The sequence below is a fragment of the Anastrepha obliqua genome, chromosome 5 (genome assembly GCF_027943255.1).
Source record: "Anastrepha obliqua isolate idAnaObli1 chromosome 5, idAnaObli1_1.0, whole genome shotgun sequence".
Classification (NCBI taxonomy): domain Eukaryota; kingdom Metazoa; phylum Arthropoda; class Insecta; order Diptera; family Tephritidae; genus Anastrepha; species Anastrepha obliqua.
The window spans coordinates 67,172,541-67,194,238 of record NC_072896.1 but is presented as its reverse complement, the minus strand read 5'-3'; the positions used below and the strand labels follow the sequence as shown (position 1 = coordinate 67,194,238).

The following is a 21,698-nucleotide window of genomic DNA, read 5'->3' as shown; positions in this document are numbered from 1 at the left end:
ACTTCTCTGCTCAATCAGACATTGTAAAAATCGAAAAATGCACTCTTGGTCGTTTGGTAAACACAAGCGTAAATATATTACTGATAATGACATTCACATGAAAGTTGGCCCAGATGTTACTAACAAGGCTACCAACTCATGAAAAAAATAACTAGAGCGAAATTTTAATCCCGCGAAGTTTGACAAATACATTCACCTTACTTTTTGCCCACAGAGTAACCAGGTGTGCTGAGAGATTTGGCTGAGGATGCTAACGAAAGACGAACTCGGTGAAGAAAAGTAGCCCATAAGGCGCCAGTTTTCAAACTAGACTCAAACCTGCTGATTTTATTAAGAGAGACTTCATGGAACGCCCGGAAATGTATACCATAACAGTTTACCGAAGATATCACGATTCTCTTTTAATCGCCGCATTTGACAACAAAAACGAGAATTGAACCACCACTGTTTGGATAAAAATATGTATTTTCTCAGAAAAGATAAAACTTAATCGTTTTGGTCCTAGTGTACGAAATAGCGACGGTTGTAATCGACCCCCCATTAGGAGAGGTGATAGCTGTATGGTGTGACGGTGCTTTTTCTATACTGATGTTGGACAGCTAACTCTAGTTACATACTTATAATAGATGTAACAAACCTGGTAATAGCCTCGACTTCAAACACGTGAATAGTTTTAGATTCAGTGTGTAGTCGAAGAAAAAGTAAAGAACTAAGTTGAATTGGATCCTTCAAGAAGTTCGGTGAAAAGAAATTGTAAAATGAAGTTCACAAATTTGATCAAAATACTCCGGGTGCATAAAAACTTAACTTAAGGCAAGGGAGTCTCAGCAAAATGTTAGCAAATATTTCTAGAACACAACCTCTAACCGTAAAAGGGGATGAAAAGCAATCAACACTTGAGAAGTATTATTAAGATCATTTGAGCCCTTTATACTTCACAATACCTCATTACCCAGTTCCTGGGATGGGCGTATGCATCTCTCTTCCCGCCACACTAGACCGAAATGTACTTCTACTTCTCGCTACAGAAACGCATTCAAAAAGCAAGTATAATGGAGTTTCGGGATTCTGGTTGCAGAATCGAGCGGAGTCGTTGAACCATATCCCGAACCTGACCAGATAACTGGGAACTCTGCAATAACAAATAACAGTCTAAAAATAATAGTTAGTTTTTAGTCATATGACCAGGCATTAAGCAATGTATAAAAAGGATATACGACGATCACCTAACGTAGATACCTAATATACTTGGAAATTTAGAAGCCACCTATTTAGGATTTAGCAGACCCTTAATCCTTGATGATTTCAATGCAATTCCTGTGAAAAAAGTTGAGGTATTAGAGAGTTTTTCATCATCGGCAGAGCAACAGAACTTTCACTAATCTCTTGGGGTGGCTCTTAGAGAGATGAAGGAAAGATTTTGAGGTTGATTTATTCAACTTTGCGTGCTGGTAACAACAAATATAAATCACAGAATATGGAAGGATTAGATGAACTTTATTGGATGGGGTACCAGCTGGTGGTAGCAGCAGAGAAAGAGGAAGACCTGCTCTGTGTTGGATAGAACAGATGGAGAACGACTTGGCTTCACAAGAAACTGCTGGCGTGCTTTGTTAAACTCGGTCAAAATAGCAATAGCGGTTATCGCGACAAGAAGAAAGGGGTGTAATATGTAGAATGGGAAAAAATGAATGTATTGTTTCTTGATTTTTATTCTATGTATAGTCCAATAAATGAAACGCCTGAGCAAATACTTGTCTAGTGATCCAAGTATTTTGGGCATGAACTCAAATTTTTCTGAAATTCGTGAAAGGGAACTACAACATTTTGTTTTTATTTTTTAGAATAAAATATACCTTAACACATTTTTTTTACATTCGTGTTGAACATTTTTGGGATTTTTTTGTTGTCAATTGTGGAATCGCTTCTCCTATTTTTCCCCCTTGCATTAATATCTGTATCTATGCGCTTTAATCTCTGAAAATTTCCTAGTGAAAATCCATTAACTTTTCGAGTTATATTCAAATACGTACAGCGAACCATATATTTTATGCTAAAAAATAAAAAAAAAATTGTAAGAATGGTAAAAATAACCGAAAACCTTTGACTTCCAAAACTTAATGTCAATCTTTCCAAAATAGAATAATTCCCATAATTATAAATAAAACAAAGTTTTATTTTTTCAGTATACTTATATTCAAGCACAAAAGAAACCAATTTTCAAAAAAATTTAAAACCATGTGCATTTTGATTATTATTATTATTATTAAAAAATTTAAATGAAAAAAACAAAGACTAAGACGATTTGAACGATATGTTTTAAGAATTTTTAGCGGTCTTAACCGCCAATGAAATCGTCAGTAAGATTTGTTGGTAAACTGACATTCATAGAAAATTAACTGATAAACAAATATCTGTCAAAGGTAAGGGAAATATCATTACCTCTAACAGAAAAACATTTATCACCAATATATTTAAAAATACTATAAAATAATAGTATCTTACATAAAAATAGTAAAGCAATATATTATCATAGGCGATACAATACTTACAACTTCAACGATGAAAATTTAGTTTATAACATTGATCAATTAAATAAATTATAGAAGTTTAATATACGTTATCTCCTTTCTAAGCCCTCTTTGGGAGAATATAAATAAGTTTAAAAATGATGCCAAAGACAAACAAAATAATAATCATAACCTATTGTATATATCAAAAGAAAAATAAGTTTTAAACTCCTAGATAAATACAAATATATGTTAGGATAATGCTAAACAATCTAATTTTATCATTACTTTGTAAACTCCTATGTTAAAATGATTTTGGGCAATAAATGAAATGAAATGAAAAAACAGAGATATTTATCCCTTTTCTTTCCATTGTAAATTTTTTTAATAGTTTAAACCATCTATTCTTGGTATTTAATATCTTCTTTCAAAGATTTCTTCCTCGGCCATCCTATTGCGTTATTACGCCACGGGCATTCACTATGATACTTACCCAAGTAGAGATATTCTAATATCCGTAATTATGGTTATTTCTACTGTTAAATCATTGCCGTTATGGGTTTTCCATTTCTACAGGCAACCATCTCCACGTAGTTTCATAACTTCGCTTTCGACTCAGAAGTATTCTGTAATCTTATTAACCGTCCCTCGTAAATGATGGAAAAACAAAAATGTGGAAAACACGCAAAACAGGATAATTCTTTATTTATTTAAAGTGTAGATACCGATTACTTAAAATTTTTCTGAATAAAATCACAATCAAAAAATGTTAACATGTTTTGGATGCCTACTCTCAGTAGGTAATAATTTATATTACAAAATTTTTGCTGTATATATAAGTAAATAAAATCATGTAAAGACATTTATGTATATGCCATAAATTTACATATTTATAGTAAATTCAGCTTAGACTCCAGATAAATTTTCTAAAAGCGAAAAAGTATGAATATTTAAATGTAATGAGCTTGTGATCGCGTGGAAAACATTTTCAATTGCAGTACATATTATATAACAGATATTTTAGGCTTAATCTTATACATACGTGTGTATGTAAATGTGTATGTGTGTGTGTTTGTATTCAAATAAACAGCTGATAGCATTCAACCGAATATTTGTGATAATTTAGAATAACTTTCCAAGTGCCTTGAACTACTCATAGTGCCATTCGAAGATAATATGAGCCCACAAAAGGTAGGCTGTAATGATAACAATTTGGCCGACCATCACAGGGAAACCGACTCTGCATAGTGAGAAATACAGGATAAATTGAAAAATCGGAAGGAAGATTTTATTTTGTAGCTTTACTCACTTCAAGTAGCGTGTAAATGTTATTTTGTAGCCGTGTTGTTCGGCAATGCCAGCCGAGACCACATTGGAAGAAGCGCCGTACAAAGTACCATTGCCTGTATATAAACCAAAAAAATGGAGTTTTAATCCCAATGCAAATATCAATCGATTTATCTACGCCGACTTACCTCCCAAACTCGATCCGAATGTGAGCGCCCACACGAGCGGCTCCAGTGGCAGACCCAATGTTTCCCTACTCACTAACGATACGACCACCCGCACCATCATGGCGGTCACGGGTATGCTATCCAGCACCGCAGAAGCCATAGCCGATATCCACAAAATTATGAATATGGCCATTACCAAACGATGCCGTTCGTCCACAAATAGAATTATCTTTTTTGTCATTTCTCCAATCCATGCAAAGAGACCCAAGCGCTCTACACATTCCATCATCACAAACATGGCGGCAAAGAATAAAAGCGTCGTCCACTCGATACGATGTAAGAGATGTTCCATATCGTCCCGATTCAAAACAATCAACAGTGCAATGACGCCAAGTAAGGCTAACCAGCCAAGTGGCAGCGTACGCCATTGAGGCACCGATTGCACGAAGAAGCAGACAAGCACAAATGCTAGCGCCCCACACGCTTGCACCAAAAGTGTCTTATGTTTGATGGGATACTTCGCCTTCAGCTCCTGCAGGGTATGCGTGTAGGCGTCGTTTGAGTCTAGACCACGTTGCTTGCGCCTCAGAGTGCGCTTCAGCAGCTTCACTTTCTTGTGCAATGTAGCACGCACCAGGTCAGCATCTTTGGAATAGGAGGAGAGTGAGTTAGCCGCACGTTGCCACACTTTGATTTCGCGTCGCAGATCTTTAAACTCTTTCGGTTCGTTGAGACGCAACGATTGAGGGTCGCGGAATGCGAAACGCAGATATAGGCAACTCTGTATCGTAACGAGAATGACACCGGGAAGAGTGTGAGTGACAAACTTGGTGAATGTGATACCCTGAAATGTGGAGGTATGAGAATGCAATGAAACCATCAAAAGTTTTTAAAAATAAAAAAAAAAACAATTGGAAGATTGCAACCAGCATTTATCTTGCTTCTAGCAGAGATTCGCAAACTGAAGCATTCGAATTTTGGTTGCTCATTAACGAAAGCTAACTTTTATGCTCATGGCCTCGTTGATTACGAGTGTGTGCATAGTTTGCGAGTTAAGAGCAAATTTGCATAGGAGTTCAAACCGCACGCTTAGTGCAAAGAGAACAACAAAAAATTCATGAGTTGATCCGTTGTATGTAAACTCGTTCAAGGCAGTGCCGATAAATGGTCTATAGAGATATTATCAGGCTTCACTTACGTTTTTCGTAAAAAAGTGATTGGAGCAAATGATGATCGAAATAGGATCGCCAATGGGTGTCAGCGAACCGCCAATATTCGACTGTACTATAATGCCCAACAACACGGGCACAGGATCCAAACTCATAACTTCGCAAAGTCTACAAAAAGTATTTATTATTTGTGAATAAATCTCCCAATTATTTAAACGCTTTACCTTATCGCCACTGGTGTCATTAGTATAACAGTAGTCACATTATCCAGAAAGCTCGACACGAAACATGTTATAAAGCATAGGAAATATATCATAGGCCAAATTTTACCGCCCGATGTCTCAAATGCCAATACGGCTATATAATCAAAGACTCCTGTCTCGGCTAAGATGCCCACAATAATCATCATAGAAAACAGCAGTGTTAACATTTCCATATCCATCCACTCGATTATCTCCTCCATATTCGGGCGATCGTCAAAACAAGCTAACACAGCGACGGAGAGTATAGAGCATACAATTGCCACAAAGGTGCGTTGGAAAACCTGGTGATGAAAAGGAATAGAAAGAAGAAATATTTTTTTACTACAATAAATATCACAGTTTCACTTTGCTCACCTCCCACACGAGGAGCGCATAGAAGATCAGCAGTATACCCGCGGCGAGTAGCGTACCAATCTTTTTATTGATTATTAAAGGATTGTAGACCAACTCGATAGCGAAATCCTTCTCAACATTGGTGTACATGCTGAGGCGCATCCTCATACCTGGTTTTTGCAACTTTCGTAAAATCGTGTCCGGCATTTCGTAAGTCTGGTTGCGCCACACGACCGGCGCGATTTCGAACAATGTTTCCGAAACGATTGGTATGAGCCAAGGTTGTAAAATATTCTATGGCAAAAGCTAAGTTAACGTGAAACATTTGGATTTTAATATTTTGGATAATTTACCTTATAATCCTTTCTATTGTTTACTTTATCATAGTAGGACAACTGTGGCTGAACAAACAGAAATTTCCCATCATCGTCATGGCGATACATTCTCATGGTTTCGTTGAAAGTGCCGAAGATCTTGAGTTTGAAATCACCAGTGGGATTCTGGGGTAGCTTGAAGTCTGAGAAATATTAAAAAGGAGTAAAAATGAGTTATTCATGACTCTTCTACTGACTTTTCGTTTTGTTCCATGGCACTTCAAGTGTCTTCTCCAACAAGTGTTTCTCTTCGAAAATCATTAAGACAACCGCTGCAAAGATCCAAAAGACTAGCAAACCACAACGTTTTATTAGCTTTTCACGCTTGCGTCGTCCTTTCGATTTTTGTTTAGCTACTACACGGGTCACAACCGCTTTTGATTTGTCGTTGGTCGAGCTTTCGATGTCTGAGAGTGTACATTCGCCATCAGTGCTGGGGGTTACAAAACTTTTAACGTGAAGGCTCTTGATGGCGGATTTATTTTAGCTTAGTAGGTACATTTACTTACCTTCGTTCATCGCCTGTATTCTGGCCGTGTGATAACTTTCTCATGTTAATATATTCCGAATCTGCAAAGCTGTGTTCCTCTTCGTAACTTGACTCCATGTCATGGGGATTACCAGACTCATCGTCTGTAGTTACTAAGGAGCCTATAAAATAACAATCGACATTAGTAGGACCGAGGTTTACTTCCTTTTCAGAAGTAATTTTATAAAAGATTGGCAAAAGGTGTGTTTCATTCATCTTTATAGCTTAGTATATTCGTAAAAAACAAAAAACATTTCCTGCCTAGGTGTCTCCAACTCAAGGTTACTCTTTTTGCATTACCTACTCTTTAAGAAGAACTTATACAGACAAGAAAATGCAAACGGGCCAAAAACTGCATCTTCTTGTCTTTGTACATTATTGGCCCTTTATCGATGTTATGGCGAGCTTTTTCTTCTATTCTAAATAAATATAATATATATAATTGGTAGTCACGCTCCACCCCATTCGGCTACGGTGAGCGACTTATGACATAGTTTTCTTCCTAAAAATGGATTAATGTATTCCTTCAGAAGTATAACTGCAGTACTGAGAACTTTTTCATGACAGAAGTGATATTTATTTATACATTTATATCACATATATAGTATATCACATACATCAACGATCTGTTAGATCGTTCCAATAAAGCCCATTTATTTATTTATAAAGTCTATGAACAATCAATTTTTCCAGACTACTAACACAAATTAAATAAGATAACTATATAAGCAAGATTTCAGAAATATAATGAAATTAGACAAAGAAAGAGCCCCATTAGAGATGAGATCTGGTTGATCTGGCATGAGCACTTGCCTCGTTTCGGGTATAATTTGATTTGTTATTACTGCCATAAAAAGGGTAGGAATTTCGAAGTTCTCTTCTTAGAACATCAAAATTTATTTATCTAGAACGAAAGCACAGACCAAAGGTCCCTTTATAATGTCATATACAAAAGTTAAGGAAAGAACAAATCTTCTACTTTCTTGAGGTTTCAGAATTAAAAGAAGAAAACAAGCATTATATGATGTAAAACATTCAGTAAATCAAAAAGATCGCAAACCATACTTGAGAAAAACGTTTTGAATTTTCTCTATCATGTTGATTGCGAATTGATGATAAAGCCAGCAAATAATAGTGGCATACTCAACGTGAGAACGCATCAAAGAGATATAAGGCAATGTAATGAAACCCAGCATCGCATGCGATTTAGAAATCATATGGTAATGTGATTCTTTTTCTTCTTCTTCTTCTTCTTCTTCTTCTTCTTCTTCTTCTTCTTCTTCTTACGCGATTTTTGGCGAGTTTAACAAAGTGCGCCAGTCGTTTCTTTCTCGTGCCAACCAGCGCCAGTTGCACAGACCAAGTGAAGCCAAGCCCTTCTCCACCTAATCTTTTCAACACAGAGGAGACCTTTCTCTTCCTCTGCTATCACCAGCTGGTACCGCATCGAATACTTTCAGAGCCGGAGCGTTTGTATCCATTCGGACGATATGACCCAGCCAACGTAGCCGCTGGATCTTTATTCCCTGCGCTGTGTTTATGTCGTCGTAAAGCTCCATCGCCTGAGATATTCGCCGTTGCCAACGTGCAAAGTTCCAAAACTCTTGCGCAGAATCTTTCTCTCAATCACTCCAAGCGTCACTTCATCAGATGTTGTTATCGTCCACGCCTCTGCGCCATACGTTAGGATGGGCATGATGAGAGCCTTGTAGAGTGTTAGTTTCGTTCGTCGAGAGAGGACTTTACTACTCAATTGCCTACTTAGTCCAAAGTAGCACTTGTTGGCAGGAGAGAGTCTACGTTGGATTTCCAGGCTGGCATTGTTATCGGTGTTGATGTTGGTTCCTAAATATACGAAGTCGCAAAGGTCCTTCCCAATTCTGATGGCGTTGCTACTATTGAGTAATGTCATCTTGCAAAGCCGTATTTGTTTTGCGGGGATACCAAATTCAGACATCGCGGCATATAGGCAACTCCTTTTCGTACTACCGAATGCAGCTTTGAAGTCGACGAAAAGATGGTGTGTGTCGATTCTCCTTTCATGGGTCTTTTCCAGGACTTGGACTTGGCCTATTGTAAATATCTGGTCTTTTGTGGACCTTCCAGGCCTAAAGCCACACTGTTAAGGCCCAATCAGTTGGTTGATGGTGGTCTTCAGTATTTCACACAATACGCTAGAAGACTAATCCCACGGTAATTGGCACAGATTGCAGGATCGCCCTTCTTATGGACTGAGCAGAGCACACTTAAATTCCAATCGTCAGGCATGCTTTCATCCGACCATATTTTACATAGAAGCTGATGCATACACCTTACCAGCTCCTCGCCGCCATGTTTTAATAGCTCAGCTGGCCGTCCGTCGGCGCCCATCCGAGACCTTGTATCATCTTTTGTACATCATTTTAAGTGGCGGGTCCCAAACCCAGCGTACAACCAGCTTTCCTGGGGTGCTTCGCCTTCTCACGTTGGCTCACTCCCGAACGGGTGTTCAGAAGCTACCCAAAAGATACTTAAGCTAATCCCGAAAGTTGTGAGCTGCTTGAACCATATGAAGAAGAATCGTCCTGGCCACTCCTAAGTGAATGGCGATCAGTAACTTTTCCCACTTGCGTTTGCGTGGAATTCTACATATGGAACCATAATCCAGGGATTACTGGATATAACAAAAAATTACACCGAGGTATCTGCCGGGCATGGCCAACATTACTTACTATAGGAGCTTTCAAAACTAAATCGCGATTTTGAGTAAGTGGCAGGAAAGTATTTTTTAATAGTAAAGCAAAGAAGAGATCTAGCTTACCACGAATAAAGATTTTCAATCTCAGCTTGGAAATTCAACACATCATCTACAGAATTTACTAGCGAGTAAATTTTCAAGTCACCAGCGTACAACAGAAACTTACAAAAAAAATAAAAAATAAAAATTTGTGAATAGGAATTACCAAAGCAATTTGCCAGGCATTGATAAAGTGAACTTATATAGCGTTTTGCAATAGGTGCGCTTCAACTTTTTTCCGATAGGGAGGGCGAACGACGCAATACTTTTTATTTTTCGCTTGTCATTTGTAAACTTCATTAGTATACATTTCATCATGGAACGCTACACACTTGAGCAACGATTGCAAATCGTGCAAATTTTTTATGAAAATAATCGTCCAGAAAAAAAATAATTATCCAGATTTTTTCCAAAAAATCATCTTCAGTGATGAAGCTCACTTTTGGCTCAATGGCTTTGTCAACAAGCAAAATATGCGTTACTGGGCAGAAAGCAATCCACACGTGATTCATGAGGCACCGTTGCATCCCGAAAAAATCACTGTTTGGTGCGGTTTACATGCCGGCGGCGTAATTGGCCCATATTTTTTCGTTGACGAGAACGATCGCCACGTTACTGTGAATGGAAATCGATACCGCGACATGATAAACGATTATTTTTGGCCGCAATTGAATGGTATGGACTTCGACGACATGTGGTTTCAAAAGGACGGGGCCACAAGCCACACAGCACACGCTACAATTGATTTGTTGAAGAGTAAGTTCGATGAGCGCATTATTTCCAGAAATGGACCGGTCGAATGGCCACCGCGCTCGTGTGATTTGACGCCTCTAGACTATTTTCTTTGGGGTTATGTGAAGTCATTGGTCTACAGTAACAAGCCGGCGACGATTTGTGAGCTCAGAGCCAATATTGAACGCGAAATTGCTGGAAACGTGCACGCGGTGGTCATGCAAAAGAAATCGAATTTCATACTTAAATATAAAGGGTGTTTTTTTAGAGGTTAGGTTTTCAAGATGAAATAAAACGTATATAATTTAATGTTATGGCCAAGAATTTAGCTTTATTATAAAGATAAGAGTTTGCCATTATGTTTTAAAAATGATTTCGGGCAAGAATAAATTCCAGCCGTGAGGCCCAATTTTCGACCACTTTTTGCAGCAGTTGGGGCCGTATGTCAGCAATAACGCGCGGAATATTCTCTTCCAAGACGTCAATCGTCTCGGGCTTATCTGCGTAGACAAGCGACTTCACATAGCCCCACAAGAAATAGTCCAGCGGTGTTATATCGCACGATCTTGGAGGCCACGCCACAGGTCCACGACGCGAGATAATGCGCTCACCAAAAGTTTCCTTCAATAAATCGATTGTTGCGTTGGCTGTATGGCATGTAGCGCCGTCTTTTTGGAACCAAAGGTCGTCCACATCAACATCGTCCAATTCAGGCACGAAAAAGTCATTAATCATGGCTCTATAGCGCTCTCCATTGACTGTAACATTATGGCCGGCTTCATTTTTAAAGAAATACGGACCAATAATTCCCTCTGCCCATAGAGCACACCAAACAGTGACTTTTTAAGGATGTAACGGCGTCTCAGCAATGGCTTGTGGATTATGTTCACTCCAAATGCGACAATTTTGCTTATTGACATACCCATTCAACCAAAAGTGAGCTTCATCGCTGAACAAAATTTTCTTCGATGCGTCGCGCGAACCGAACCATTATTTTCGTAATAAATTTGCACGATTTGCAAACGTTGTTCAGGTGTAAGTCTATTCATTATGAAATGGCAAACCAAACTGAGCATAAATCAAGTGACAGCTGTCAAAAAGACCATCTACGAAAAAAGTAGTGCCAACTTAAAAACCTAACCTCTAAAAAAACACCCTTTATATGTTCAAACTCGATAATAAAAAAAAAATTAGTTAAAAAAGTCAAACCGTTTGAGTTTTATTAAAAAAAAAAGTTGAAGCGCTCTTACTGAAAAACGCTCTACATACATATGTACACTAGGCAGACAAATTTAGGCTTAGTTTATTTTTCTACATTTCTCATGCTAAATCTTTTTCAAAATTTCTTTTTAAAAACATAATTCTTAAGATAAAAAGAAAGTGTAAACACAGTTTCAAACTTTCTTCAAAATTCACAAAAATTCAACAAATTACAAAAATGTTGTATAAAAATTAAAAAAAAAATGTTCATGTAAACAATTTTATAGCTCATTTACTATAATTTCAGTATTATAAAATGCAAGTATGAAGTGGCTTAAAATTTGAATTAAGTTTTGGTAGTTTTCTGCGCTAAGTGTCTTGCACATTTACTTTCATATAAAAACTATTGAATATTGCAGAAAGAGAAACTGAACGTAATCTCTTTCACTGTATGTACATATGTATACACTTACCAGTACCCGTGCTTTACTTTGTTATTGAATTTAACACAGGTGTTTAGGATGCTCAGACGTGATTCCTAGCAATAACCATCAGGTGTGAGTCCATGGCTAAATTGTTTTTGAAATGGCAGTGGAATTAAATATGAAATTTTATTTTTTATCATTGCATTTCTAGTATTTAATAGCTTTTTTTTAATTAAGTAATTAAATTAAGTTTTTACTTTTTTGGCTGATATCGAAGCATGTATGAAGCAATGGCGTTTTTGAAATTCCGCCGGCCGGATAATATAATAAATTTAAAGCGGCTTCCCCTACTCATCAATAGTATTAGTAGCAGGCGCGAAAAAAACTGAATTTCAAATAAAAGGGTAACAGAAAAAATGGACATGACATATTTTTTTGTGGATGTAAGGGTTTTCCAATAACAAGTGTTATTTAAGAATGGATTGCACTATCGAGAGATGATAACGATTTTTTGTGGCCGCAATTGGATAATATTGATCTGAACAACATTTATTTTCAACAAGACGGCGCTACGTGCCACACGAGCAACGAAACCATTGATCTTTTTCGGGAAAAGTTTCCGGACCCTGTTATCTCTCGAAGAGGTGATCACAATTGGCCACCGAGATTTTCTGATTTAACACCTTGTTACTTTTTTCTTTGGGGCCACGTGAAGGGGAAGGTCTACGCCAACAGCCCAGGGTCGATTCAAGACCTCAAAGATGGAATTCGTGAGGCTATCGAGGACATAGGGCAATTCGGTTATGGAAAATTTCATGAAAAGGATATTGTCCTGTAAGGGTGTTCGTGGTGGTCGTTTGCCTGATGTTATTTGCCACGATTAATATAATGAAATAAACATCCGATCATTTATATTAAAAAATAGCATTTTTCTTTGAATATCAAACCTCTGTTTGGAAACCCCTATGGTTGAAAGACAATATATATTTTCCTTTCTTTTTTTTAACGTCTCAGCATCCTAAACATACCTGTGTTAAATTTAATAACATAGTAAGGCACTGTAAGGTAAGCACTGCTACTAAACAGGGAGCCAATGATTTCATCTGAGTACTGATGCGCACTGAAGGGACTATACGAGTATGTTCCCCATGTGTACATACACTACATTCCCCATGTGTTCATACACTACATACACTACATGCATACATACACTGAAAGAGATTACGTTCAGTTTCTCTTTCTGCCATATTCAATAGTTTTTATATGAAAGAAAATGTGCAAGACACTTAGCGCAGAAAATTACCAAAACTCAATGCAAATTTTAAGCCACTTCATACTTGCATTTTATAATACTGAAATTAAATAAGCTATAAAATTAACAATTTTTAAAATTTGTATACAAAGTTTTTCTATTTGGTTCAATTTTACCTTAACAACTACATTTTTAGAAACAAATTTTGAAAAAGATTTAATATGACAAACATTGTGAATATTATAGAAAAATAAACTAAACCCAAATTTGTCTGACATATAAAAACTCTCATAGGCCAGTTAAGAATCCGACTAATGACGATTGAACGCACTTTCATGGATGTTTCAATCAAAATTCGATCCATAAATTTGCTTAGTACGATTCATTCAACCACGAGCGTGTTTGTATAAAAGCGCACATCAAATATAATCCATCAAGCAATCAACAATAGTAAATACCGAAATATCCACTCGTTAATCATAAACACGCACTCGTTAATTTACGGTAATAAACGAAAAAAATACAATACTTGCTACAGTTTTCGACAGGACACTTGTGTTTTATGTAAATGATGCCCAAATTCAGTTAAATAAAAATGCCGATGAATATTTCATTTATTATTACAATCATCAAATAGACATGGAAGTCATACATACATACATGCATATACATACATATATATGCTATATATAATATAAACAAACGCTTTCTAAATTTACGCCATACCTAACCTTCGATCTCATTCTGTTCGCTTTGCGGCTTGTTACTACCTGTCAATATAAATATTTTTATATATACATAAGTACATATAGTATGTATGTGTGCATGCACGTATGCCTGGAAATGCGTGCGAAAAGAAATTCATGACGTTTTTCTCCTTTAGTAGTAATAAAATTGAATGCTAACTGTTCGATGACACGAGTAGCGCTTATAATTCCAACAATAATTTTTGCGTTAATCAACAATCAAAATTAAGAAAAAATGTTCGAAGGCTCTCAACCAATTGATAATATCATCCCATTGTTTAACTTGATTTGTTTGTAGGAGTTCCCAATATGAAAGGTTCGTACTTCACTTAATTAACATCTGAACGGAAATTCAATACTGCATTGGAAGTTGGCTTTGTGAATTAATAGTTGTGTGCAACGGTGTGTTTGTAAATCGTTTACATACCCTACAGGTAAATCGCTCGGTTCGAAACTGATTTCCCTCTATTGTTTTCAGAACCATTATTAGTTCACGATCTTTCTCTTTCACATATATAGTATGTACACAAATAAATGCATTTTCATTCATTAAGCGATTTAATTTGAAATTTCGTATATTTAAATGAAGCCAAGAAGGTTGAGAATGGTTGCCTTTCGGTCAATTCTGGGCTCGAAAACCAAGGTGGACATGAATTAGTAAATTGCATACCTTTTTTTGACAGCCTTCAAACGCGCCACGCAGCTTCCGAGGGTATATCTGCCATGAAAATGCTTCTCATAAAGCTATGTGTCATAAGGGTCCGGCACTCGAAGTGTAACCAACTTCAGACCGCTTGCGTATCAGCTGTCTGTTAGTTGGCTAAATGACAGTCCAGAGTATTGTTTTCAAGCGCGCGGAAGCATTTTGCTGAGAGTAAACGCGAAAAAAGAAAATCAGTGATGGATTTTAATTGTAATAGTATGATTGCATTATATTTATTTGACTGGAAAATCATAATCAGCGATGGTTCGTGAGCTCTAGCCCCTTAAAGTAAATAAAGTTTTTGCTTATCGCACCGTTACTCGTTACTGGTAGCATCGCGAAACGTCATAAAAAGACTGCAACGTCACGTGAAATGGTTCAAAAAGTGAAGAAGCGACTTGACTGAAATCCCCAACGAAGTTCCAATTAAATGACGAAAGAACGAAAATATCTGACCGTAGCATCCGCCGCATACTGAAAAATTATCTCAAAGTCAAAGTCAATTATCTTCAAAAGGCGCATGATCTCACACCAAAGCAGCAACAAGTCAGACTTGAGGGAGCGAAGGAGTTGCTTCACTTGGCCGAAAGCGGTAAATTTCCGAACATTGTATTTTCTGATGAGAAAATTTTGAACATTAAGCAATTCGTAAACTCCCAAAATGATTATTTGTCCGACCGTTCATACAAGAATTTGAATCAACGATTGTCCACCAGGAGGCAGCACCCGCCACAGGTAATAGTTTGAGCCGTTGTAACCGCAGATGGGTGCTTTCCGATCGTTTTCATCGAACCTGGCGTTAAGGTAAACACGAAAGATTATCGGGAAAGTATTCTGGAGGTTACTTTGAAGCCGTGGGCAGACAAACATTTCGGTGGCAGACTATGGACGTTTTAACAGGATTCGGCAGCGTCTCTCAAAGCTCGAGTGAACGAAGAATGGCTAAAAAACAACGTTCCGAACTTCATAATGTCCACACAAGGGCTCTCAAATTCACCAGACACGGGCCCAACGGATTATTCTCTTTGCACCATTTTGGAGAGCAAGGTTCGAACTAAAAGATTCACCAGTCTCGAGGCGCTGAAAAAAGTTATTATGCGCGAGTAGGTCAAAATACCTGAAAATCACATTCGGGCAGCTGACGATTCGTTGCTGGGCCGTCTCAAGGCCATTGGCCAAGGCAATAGTCAAGGCAAAAGGTGGTCTTATCGAGCAAAAGTAAATTGATTCTTAATTTTGCATTGTTTTCAGACATTTTTTCTTTGAATTAAATAAAATTAATTTTCCAAACTAAATGTATGGCTCTTTTGATTGGTTACACTTAGAGTGCCGGACTCATAATGGATGTATACGTCAATTATATGCCCGTTACTGGTATTTTAATAGGAACATAACAATTATTTATTTAAATACAAACGAATACTCAAATTTTCGTATGAACTGGCAATGTCAAACCGACTGAAATTTCTCTCAACTCACATTCTGGTGACTATGTTTCACTATGGTAAACTTCAATCTGATATTGATAATTTGCATCTCTGCTGTGGTAATCAGCGGCTATCATAATTATCGACGTATATTGTGACTGTAACCTGTGCCTCTATTCTTCTCCTGGATCAGTTCTGCGAATTTGGCACTTTTCACAAATTTAACCAAATAAACAAAACTGGATTGGAACTAACTGTAATAGCGAAACTCAAGTTCGAAGCGGGAAGCGGTTATGATCACAAAAAGATGAAGAAATAGGTATGGAACCTGGAAAGGTCTGCTCAAAATGACCCTTATTTTCAGAAAATATATGTGATTTTCTGATACAAATATTTTTATACACAACAATAAGTGAAATTAATCTAATCATTGCATTTTTTCTACTGAGTGAGGAGATCAAAAACCTACGCTAATTACCTTTGTAGTCAAACAACATTTGGCGACAGCAAGAATTATCTGATTTAAATACGTTAGAACTATCAAATAATACTGATGGAAAATATATAAGTATGCTTCCATAATTCATTCAGTTCAAAGATTATAGATATTTTCACACACATCGCCTTTATCCGCATTCTTATATTTCCTTTACTTTCAGCTCATCCATTTCCAGATTGAAAATGTAACTGTCAATCAAACGCTATTTTAAAATGGTTTAAATGATAGCTACCTAACGAAGCTAGGAGGTGGTAGGAGATTCATTTTACAATGGGTGCGACGACAAACAAGGGTAACTAATGCTCAAGTCCGCCTTACGACGAGATATGGGTTCATAGTTGCGTCGTTAAAAAGATTACAGGAGGAAAACCAGGAATTTGCTTGTTTGCTTTATCTTTGAACTGATGTAGGGAATTGCGTTCGAGGAAGTTTTACACCACATTCAATTCCATTTCACTGCATATAGAATACTTTTTAGAACGTATTATGGATTATACTTATAGATTGTTTCGCAAGTATAAAGATATATTTCTTTTCATATTTGACTGAAAACATAAGAAAGGTTAAGCTCGTGCATACCAATGTTTTTGTGAGCGCTAATGGTGAAGGCAGCGAAAGCCACTGAGAAGACAAAAAAAAGGAACAGCAAAACTGCGGGAGCCAACGGAACGCCGGCTGAGCTTTTCAAATACAATGGTGAGAGGGTGATAAGGTGCATGTAAATATCCACTTCCTCACAAACTACAAGTAATAAGGCGGCATAAATGTTTTATTTATTTATAAAATTTATATAATACAAATATATAAGAACGCAACACTGGCTACGAAGTCTTAGACTGTACAAAATGATAATCAACAATACCATCAGCTCCGTCAAAATTAAGGAAAGTCCTCTCCAAGCCTAACTATTTAGTTATAATTTTTAAGTATAAAGACTTTTCTTTTTCTTTCGGCGGCCGCCGTAGCCGAATAGGTTGGTGCGTAACTACCTTTCGGAATTCAGAGAGAACGTGGGCTCGAGTCCCGGCGAAAGTCCAAAATGAATAAAAATTGTTTTCTAATAGCGGTCGCCCCCCGGCAAACAATGGCAAACTCCAAGTATATTTCTGCCATGAAAAAGCTCCTTATAAAAAATATCTGCCGTTTGGAGTCAGCTGGAAACTTTAGGTCCCCCCATTTGAATTCTCTCTCCAAAACGGAGGAGCACGCAAAAAAAGTGTGTAAGCGCCATATATAGCTGTATATATATATTATATATATATAATACTCTTCTGGTTGTTTATTTTGATTTGTTCATACATATTTTTTTAGTTTTAAGTTTGCTTTGTATAAAAATATTTGATCTTACAGATACAGTCTCATTTATAATAATAATAAATAGTAATAATAAACCGACCGTTTTTTTAACCTAGTAAATATTAATAGTGTAATTAATAGGGTCAGCTGCGTTTATAGCGGTGGAAAGACCGTCAGCCGAAGCATTGAAAATTCCGCTCGCCGCCGAGATGTATGAACGCAATGATACATTCTTGCTTCGTCAGATGGTCTTCCCACCGTTATAAACGCAGCTGACCTTCATTATTATGTTTTCATATGTGTCCAAAATTATGTAAAAAAATTTCAATCGGCATAAAGTAATTTTACTTTTTAATTTTTTACAAGTTGACCTGTTCAGCTGACGTGTTTTCCCCCCTCTACCACGCAGCTGACTATTTTTTTTTTATTCTACTAAATGTCAACAATACATGAAAAATTTTCAGCCGGTATAAAATGAGTTGGTAGAAATTTTTTTTCGACATGTTTCACAGCATCCCACGCACGTACCCACCGCTACTGGACCAGCTGACGGTTGGTTTCGTCATCCATTGGATGGCGTCTGCCTTCAGTATTAAAATCAGTCGGCATGAAATGGTAAAATCAAAATGACCCCTGGTTCCCGGCCTAAAAATTATGTAAAAAAATTTCAATCGGCATAAAGTAGTTTTACTTTTCAATTTTTTTACAAGTTCACCTTTTCAGCTGACGTGTTTTCCCCCCTCTACCGCGCAGCTGACTATTTTTTTTATTCTACTAAATGTCAACAATACATGAAAAACATTTCAGCCGGTATAAAATGAGTTAGTAGAATTTTTTTTTCGACACATTTCGTATCCTCCCACAATCACACCCCCCGCAGGTGCGCCAGCTGACGTTCAGTTTCGTTATTCATGACAGCTAAATCACAAGTATAGTCCAAAATTTAATGATATAAAAACGCAGTCCAAAATCGACCCCTGGCTCCAGGACTAGTATAGTTCAGTAGTTTTGGAAGGAATTAATTTCATTAAACCCTAGTGCATTCTTCGGAGCTCTTTACCTTTGTGTGGTGCCAAATGTAAAATGGAGTATTCGCGTAATGCTCCTCTTTGGTGAATTTAATTCGATCTCGGGTTCTATCCAAGTAGATTTGTCATCTCCGAAAAGTGTATTTTTAATTACCTTATATTCCATTTTTTAGGTATTTAAATCATTTTCGACAGTTTTTCTATATTTCGTTCTAATTAATCTGAAAGAAGCTAAAAAGTGTTGAATATGATTGACGAATGACGCCATTTGCATAAACTATAAATCTTCCGATAGAGTAAATGAAAATGTTTGATTTATAAACCCTCCAAACCAACACCCCACGCAGACTTAAAACTTTTATGCCTACTGATCTGCCACAGATATTTATAATGTAGGCTTTAAATAATGGACTCTATTGGGGGTTCTTACACGTGTCATCTTTTCAAAATTTTAATTAAATGTTATACTGAAGGTTATGGAGTTATCGAATGACTGGAGTTACAATAAAAAAATTAAATTTATAATAAGATCAGCGATTGTTGTTAGTTTCTCTTGAGATAGACAAGTTCTGCAGCTAACAACATAGAAAGCAAAATAAATAACCGATTCTAGATTTAAAAAATTATATATTTTGGATTTATGCATTCGTGAAGTTTTTTATTAACCCTTATTATATTTTTCAAAATTTCATAAACAAGTAAACAAGATTAAAATAAACAAAAAAAATTGTATAGTACTGCTTTATTATTGTCCTTGAACAACTTTTGTAAAGATGTTAGTAATATTTTGTTTTATAACTCAAATTTATTACACTAAATAATTTGTTACTAGGAAAGACAGCTAATAATACTCGTATCTAGAAAAAATACCACACTTGTTTGTTTGTTTTTGCTACCCACCATGCAATCGCTCATTTTCCAACTGAAATGACACCATGCTCGGATCATGTCGTATTTGTGGCGGTAGAGCGCGCCACACCTGCAATGTCTGCTCGGTAACCTGGCCCGGCGCCATTAGATTGCGACTGGAATGTGGTTTCAATAGATCAACGCCCTTAGATGGTGAGCCAGGAGTTTCGTGACTGGGGCTGGTGCTGGTGCCATTCTTGAGCACACGTATTTTATCTTTAATGCCCATGTTGGAGAAGGACTTATTTTAGCGAGTGTGTGAGCAACTGTTAGGAAATTGAAATGAGTAACTAAAAATGCACAGTTGGTGGGTTAAAAGGTAGGTGGGCGGTTGGTTCGCTTATTGTTTTAGCACGCCGAAAAAACTATTGTGGCGCGTACTAAGCCCATACACACGCACACACTCACTATAACTCGCTAAAGCGTTGTTTAGGTAACACTTTATATCAATTAAAATACTTAAGCGCAGAGACATTTATTTGTTTGTACGAGACTTGTCTAATTAAAACGGCATTAAAATGGATGCCTTTGTTTATATTTTAAATGAAAAAGGCACAACCGCCGATTTTTGCTTTGTTTACTTGACTGTTTTGTTGTTTTTCTTTCTTCAATGTAGATGCGCGTGGTATCTGCTACATACATACACATATACATACGTATATAAATATACATGTGGGCTCGACACGATGATTGCCAGTGTCAATCCAACTGGCACTGGCAATGATTTGCTGCTTGGATGGATGTGTTTTCTTTCTTAACACACTTACATGCTTAGGTACATATTTATATACTTATGTATGTATGCATGTGTGTACGTATGTTTAATGATTATTTTTCTGCTCACACGATTGTTTTCTTTGCACTGCTGTTTTGGTGAATTTATTATGATTTCGATTTACGTTCGATTTTCTTTAGTGTTTTTGTTTTTGTTGCCACTAGCGCGATATCTGCAGTAGAAATAAACAAACCAAAAAGAAATTTGCACTTGCATTCATCCATATTTCAAAACAAGTGCTGCAGGTAGGTGCTGCTTTTCACACCTACAGACACATACATACATACATATGTACTTTAAATATTAAATAAAAATATTACTGTTCTTTTGTATGTGTTGTTATTCTTGCAATACGTGCATGCTATGACGCAATGCTAGAATATTAAGATATCTTTTATGTGGCAATTTAATTTTTATTCATATTTATGCATGTTCAATTTTTTTTTTTTTTGCCCCAAACACTCAGACCATAAATACTGTTCGCTTTAAATGAGGATATTAATCTATTTATGAGCTCGTGCTATTATGGACAAATGTGTTTCTTTTTTTAATTTTAATACAAAATTGTATGTTGGTAGTTTTTTTATTTTTATTTGATTCATTTTTTTTTGCACTCCCACTTGTTACGCGTGATTTTTAGCATCGGCACATCATGTGATATAATTATTTATTCATCTAGTTTTCTTTGTAAATAAATACTATATTCCTGCCACAACAGCACTTCATACAATTTTAATCAGTACCATTTCCCTTTCATTTAGTTGCTTTCTTAAATCTTTGCTACGATTGTTTGTCAATTCTAAACACATAGTAAAATTCACTTCGACATTATTTCAGCAACTTTAATAGCCAGCGTTTGCCACACGACTAATTTGAATTCGCTGCGCTGTACAGCATTTCAACGGTTTCTAAGCGTACTTTTCTCCACGCTATTGGTTTGCTGCTGCCGCTGCTGTTAGCGTCGCTGTAACCTAGTCGTCAACTTCGTCCATTTCCATTCGCATTGTGTCTGTGTAGGTGTGTGGATTTCCTGTCGCATACACAATGCGTATGCGCGAGTTCTGATGCCGCCGTCGCACAGTACTAGCAATTGCTGCTTCCAGCGTAGTAACATATTTGTGCTAGCATTTACACCTCCATTGCCTTGAAAAGCTTAAAAATCGCTCTTTCTTTCGGGCAGCTTTTAGAGAGTGCAACATGTGTTTTTATCTGCACGTTGATGTCTTACAAACAACCGACCTGCTTCGTGGGTGATTCGTACTATCATTTCCTTGAGTACACTAACTTGACACTGACAC

At 36.8% G+C, this 21,698-nt stretch overlaps 1 protein-coding gene across 2 annotated transcripts; it reads right to left on the bottom strand.

Annotated features, from left to right (window-relative positions):
• Window positions 1–3,241: 3,241 nt before the first annotated feature.
• On the bottom strand, window positions 3,242–21,271 carry LOC129248405 (P protein). 2 transcript variants are annotated; one of them, XM_054887941.1, is made up of 12 exons: window positions 21,144–21,271; window positions 20,470–20,572; window positions 19,617–19,891; window positions 6,613–6,754; window positions 6,301–6,551; window positions 6,083–6,246; window positions 5,751–6,023; window positions 5,358–5,677; window positions 5,163–5,301; window positions 3,986–4,808; window positions 3,820–3,913; window positions 3,242–3,750 (listed from the first exon to the last, which is right to left on the bottom strand). In XM_054887941.1, exons 3-12 carry the CDS (start codon window positions 19,852–19,854, stop codon window positions 3,660–3,662), a joined length of 2,535 nt encoding a protein of 844 aa, XP_054743916.1. In that variant the 5' UTR covers window positions 19,855–19,891; window positions 20,470–20,572; window positions 21,144–21,271; the 3' UTR covers window positions 3,242–3,659. The 2 variants fall into 2 exon arrangements, with proteins under 2 accessions (XP_054743916.1, XP_054743917.1); XM_054887942.1 differs by lacking the exons at window positions 20,470–20,572; window positions 21,144–21,271 and having other exon boundaries at window positions 6,301–6,536; window positions 19,617–20,106.
• Window positions 21,272–21,698: the final 427 nt, after the last annotated feature.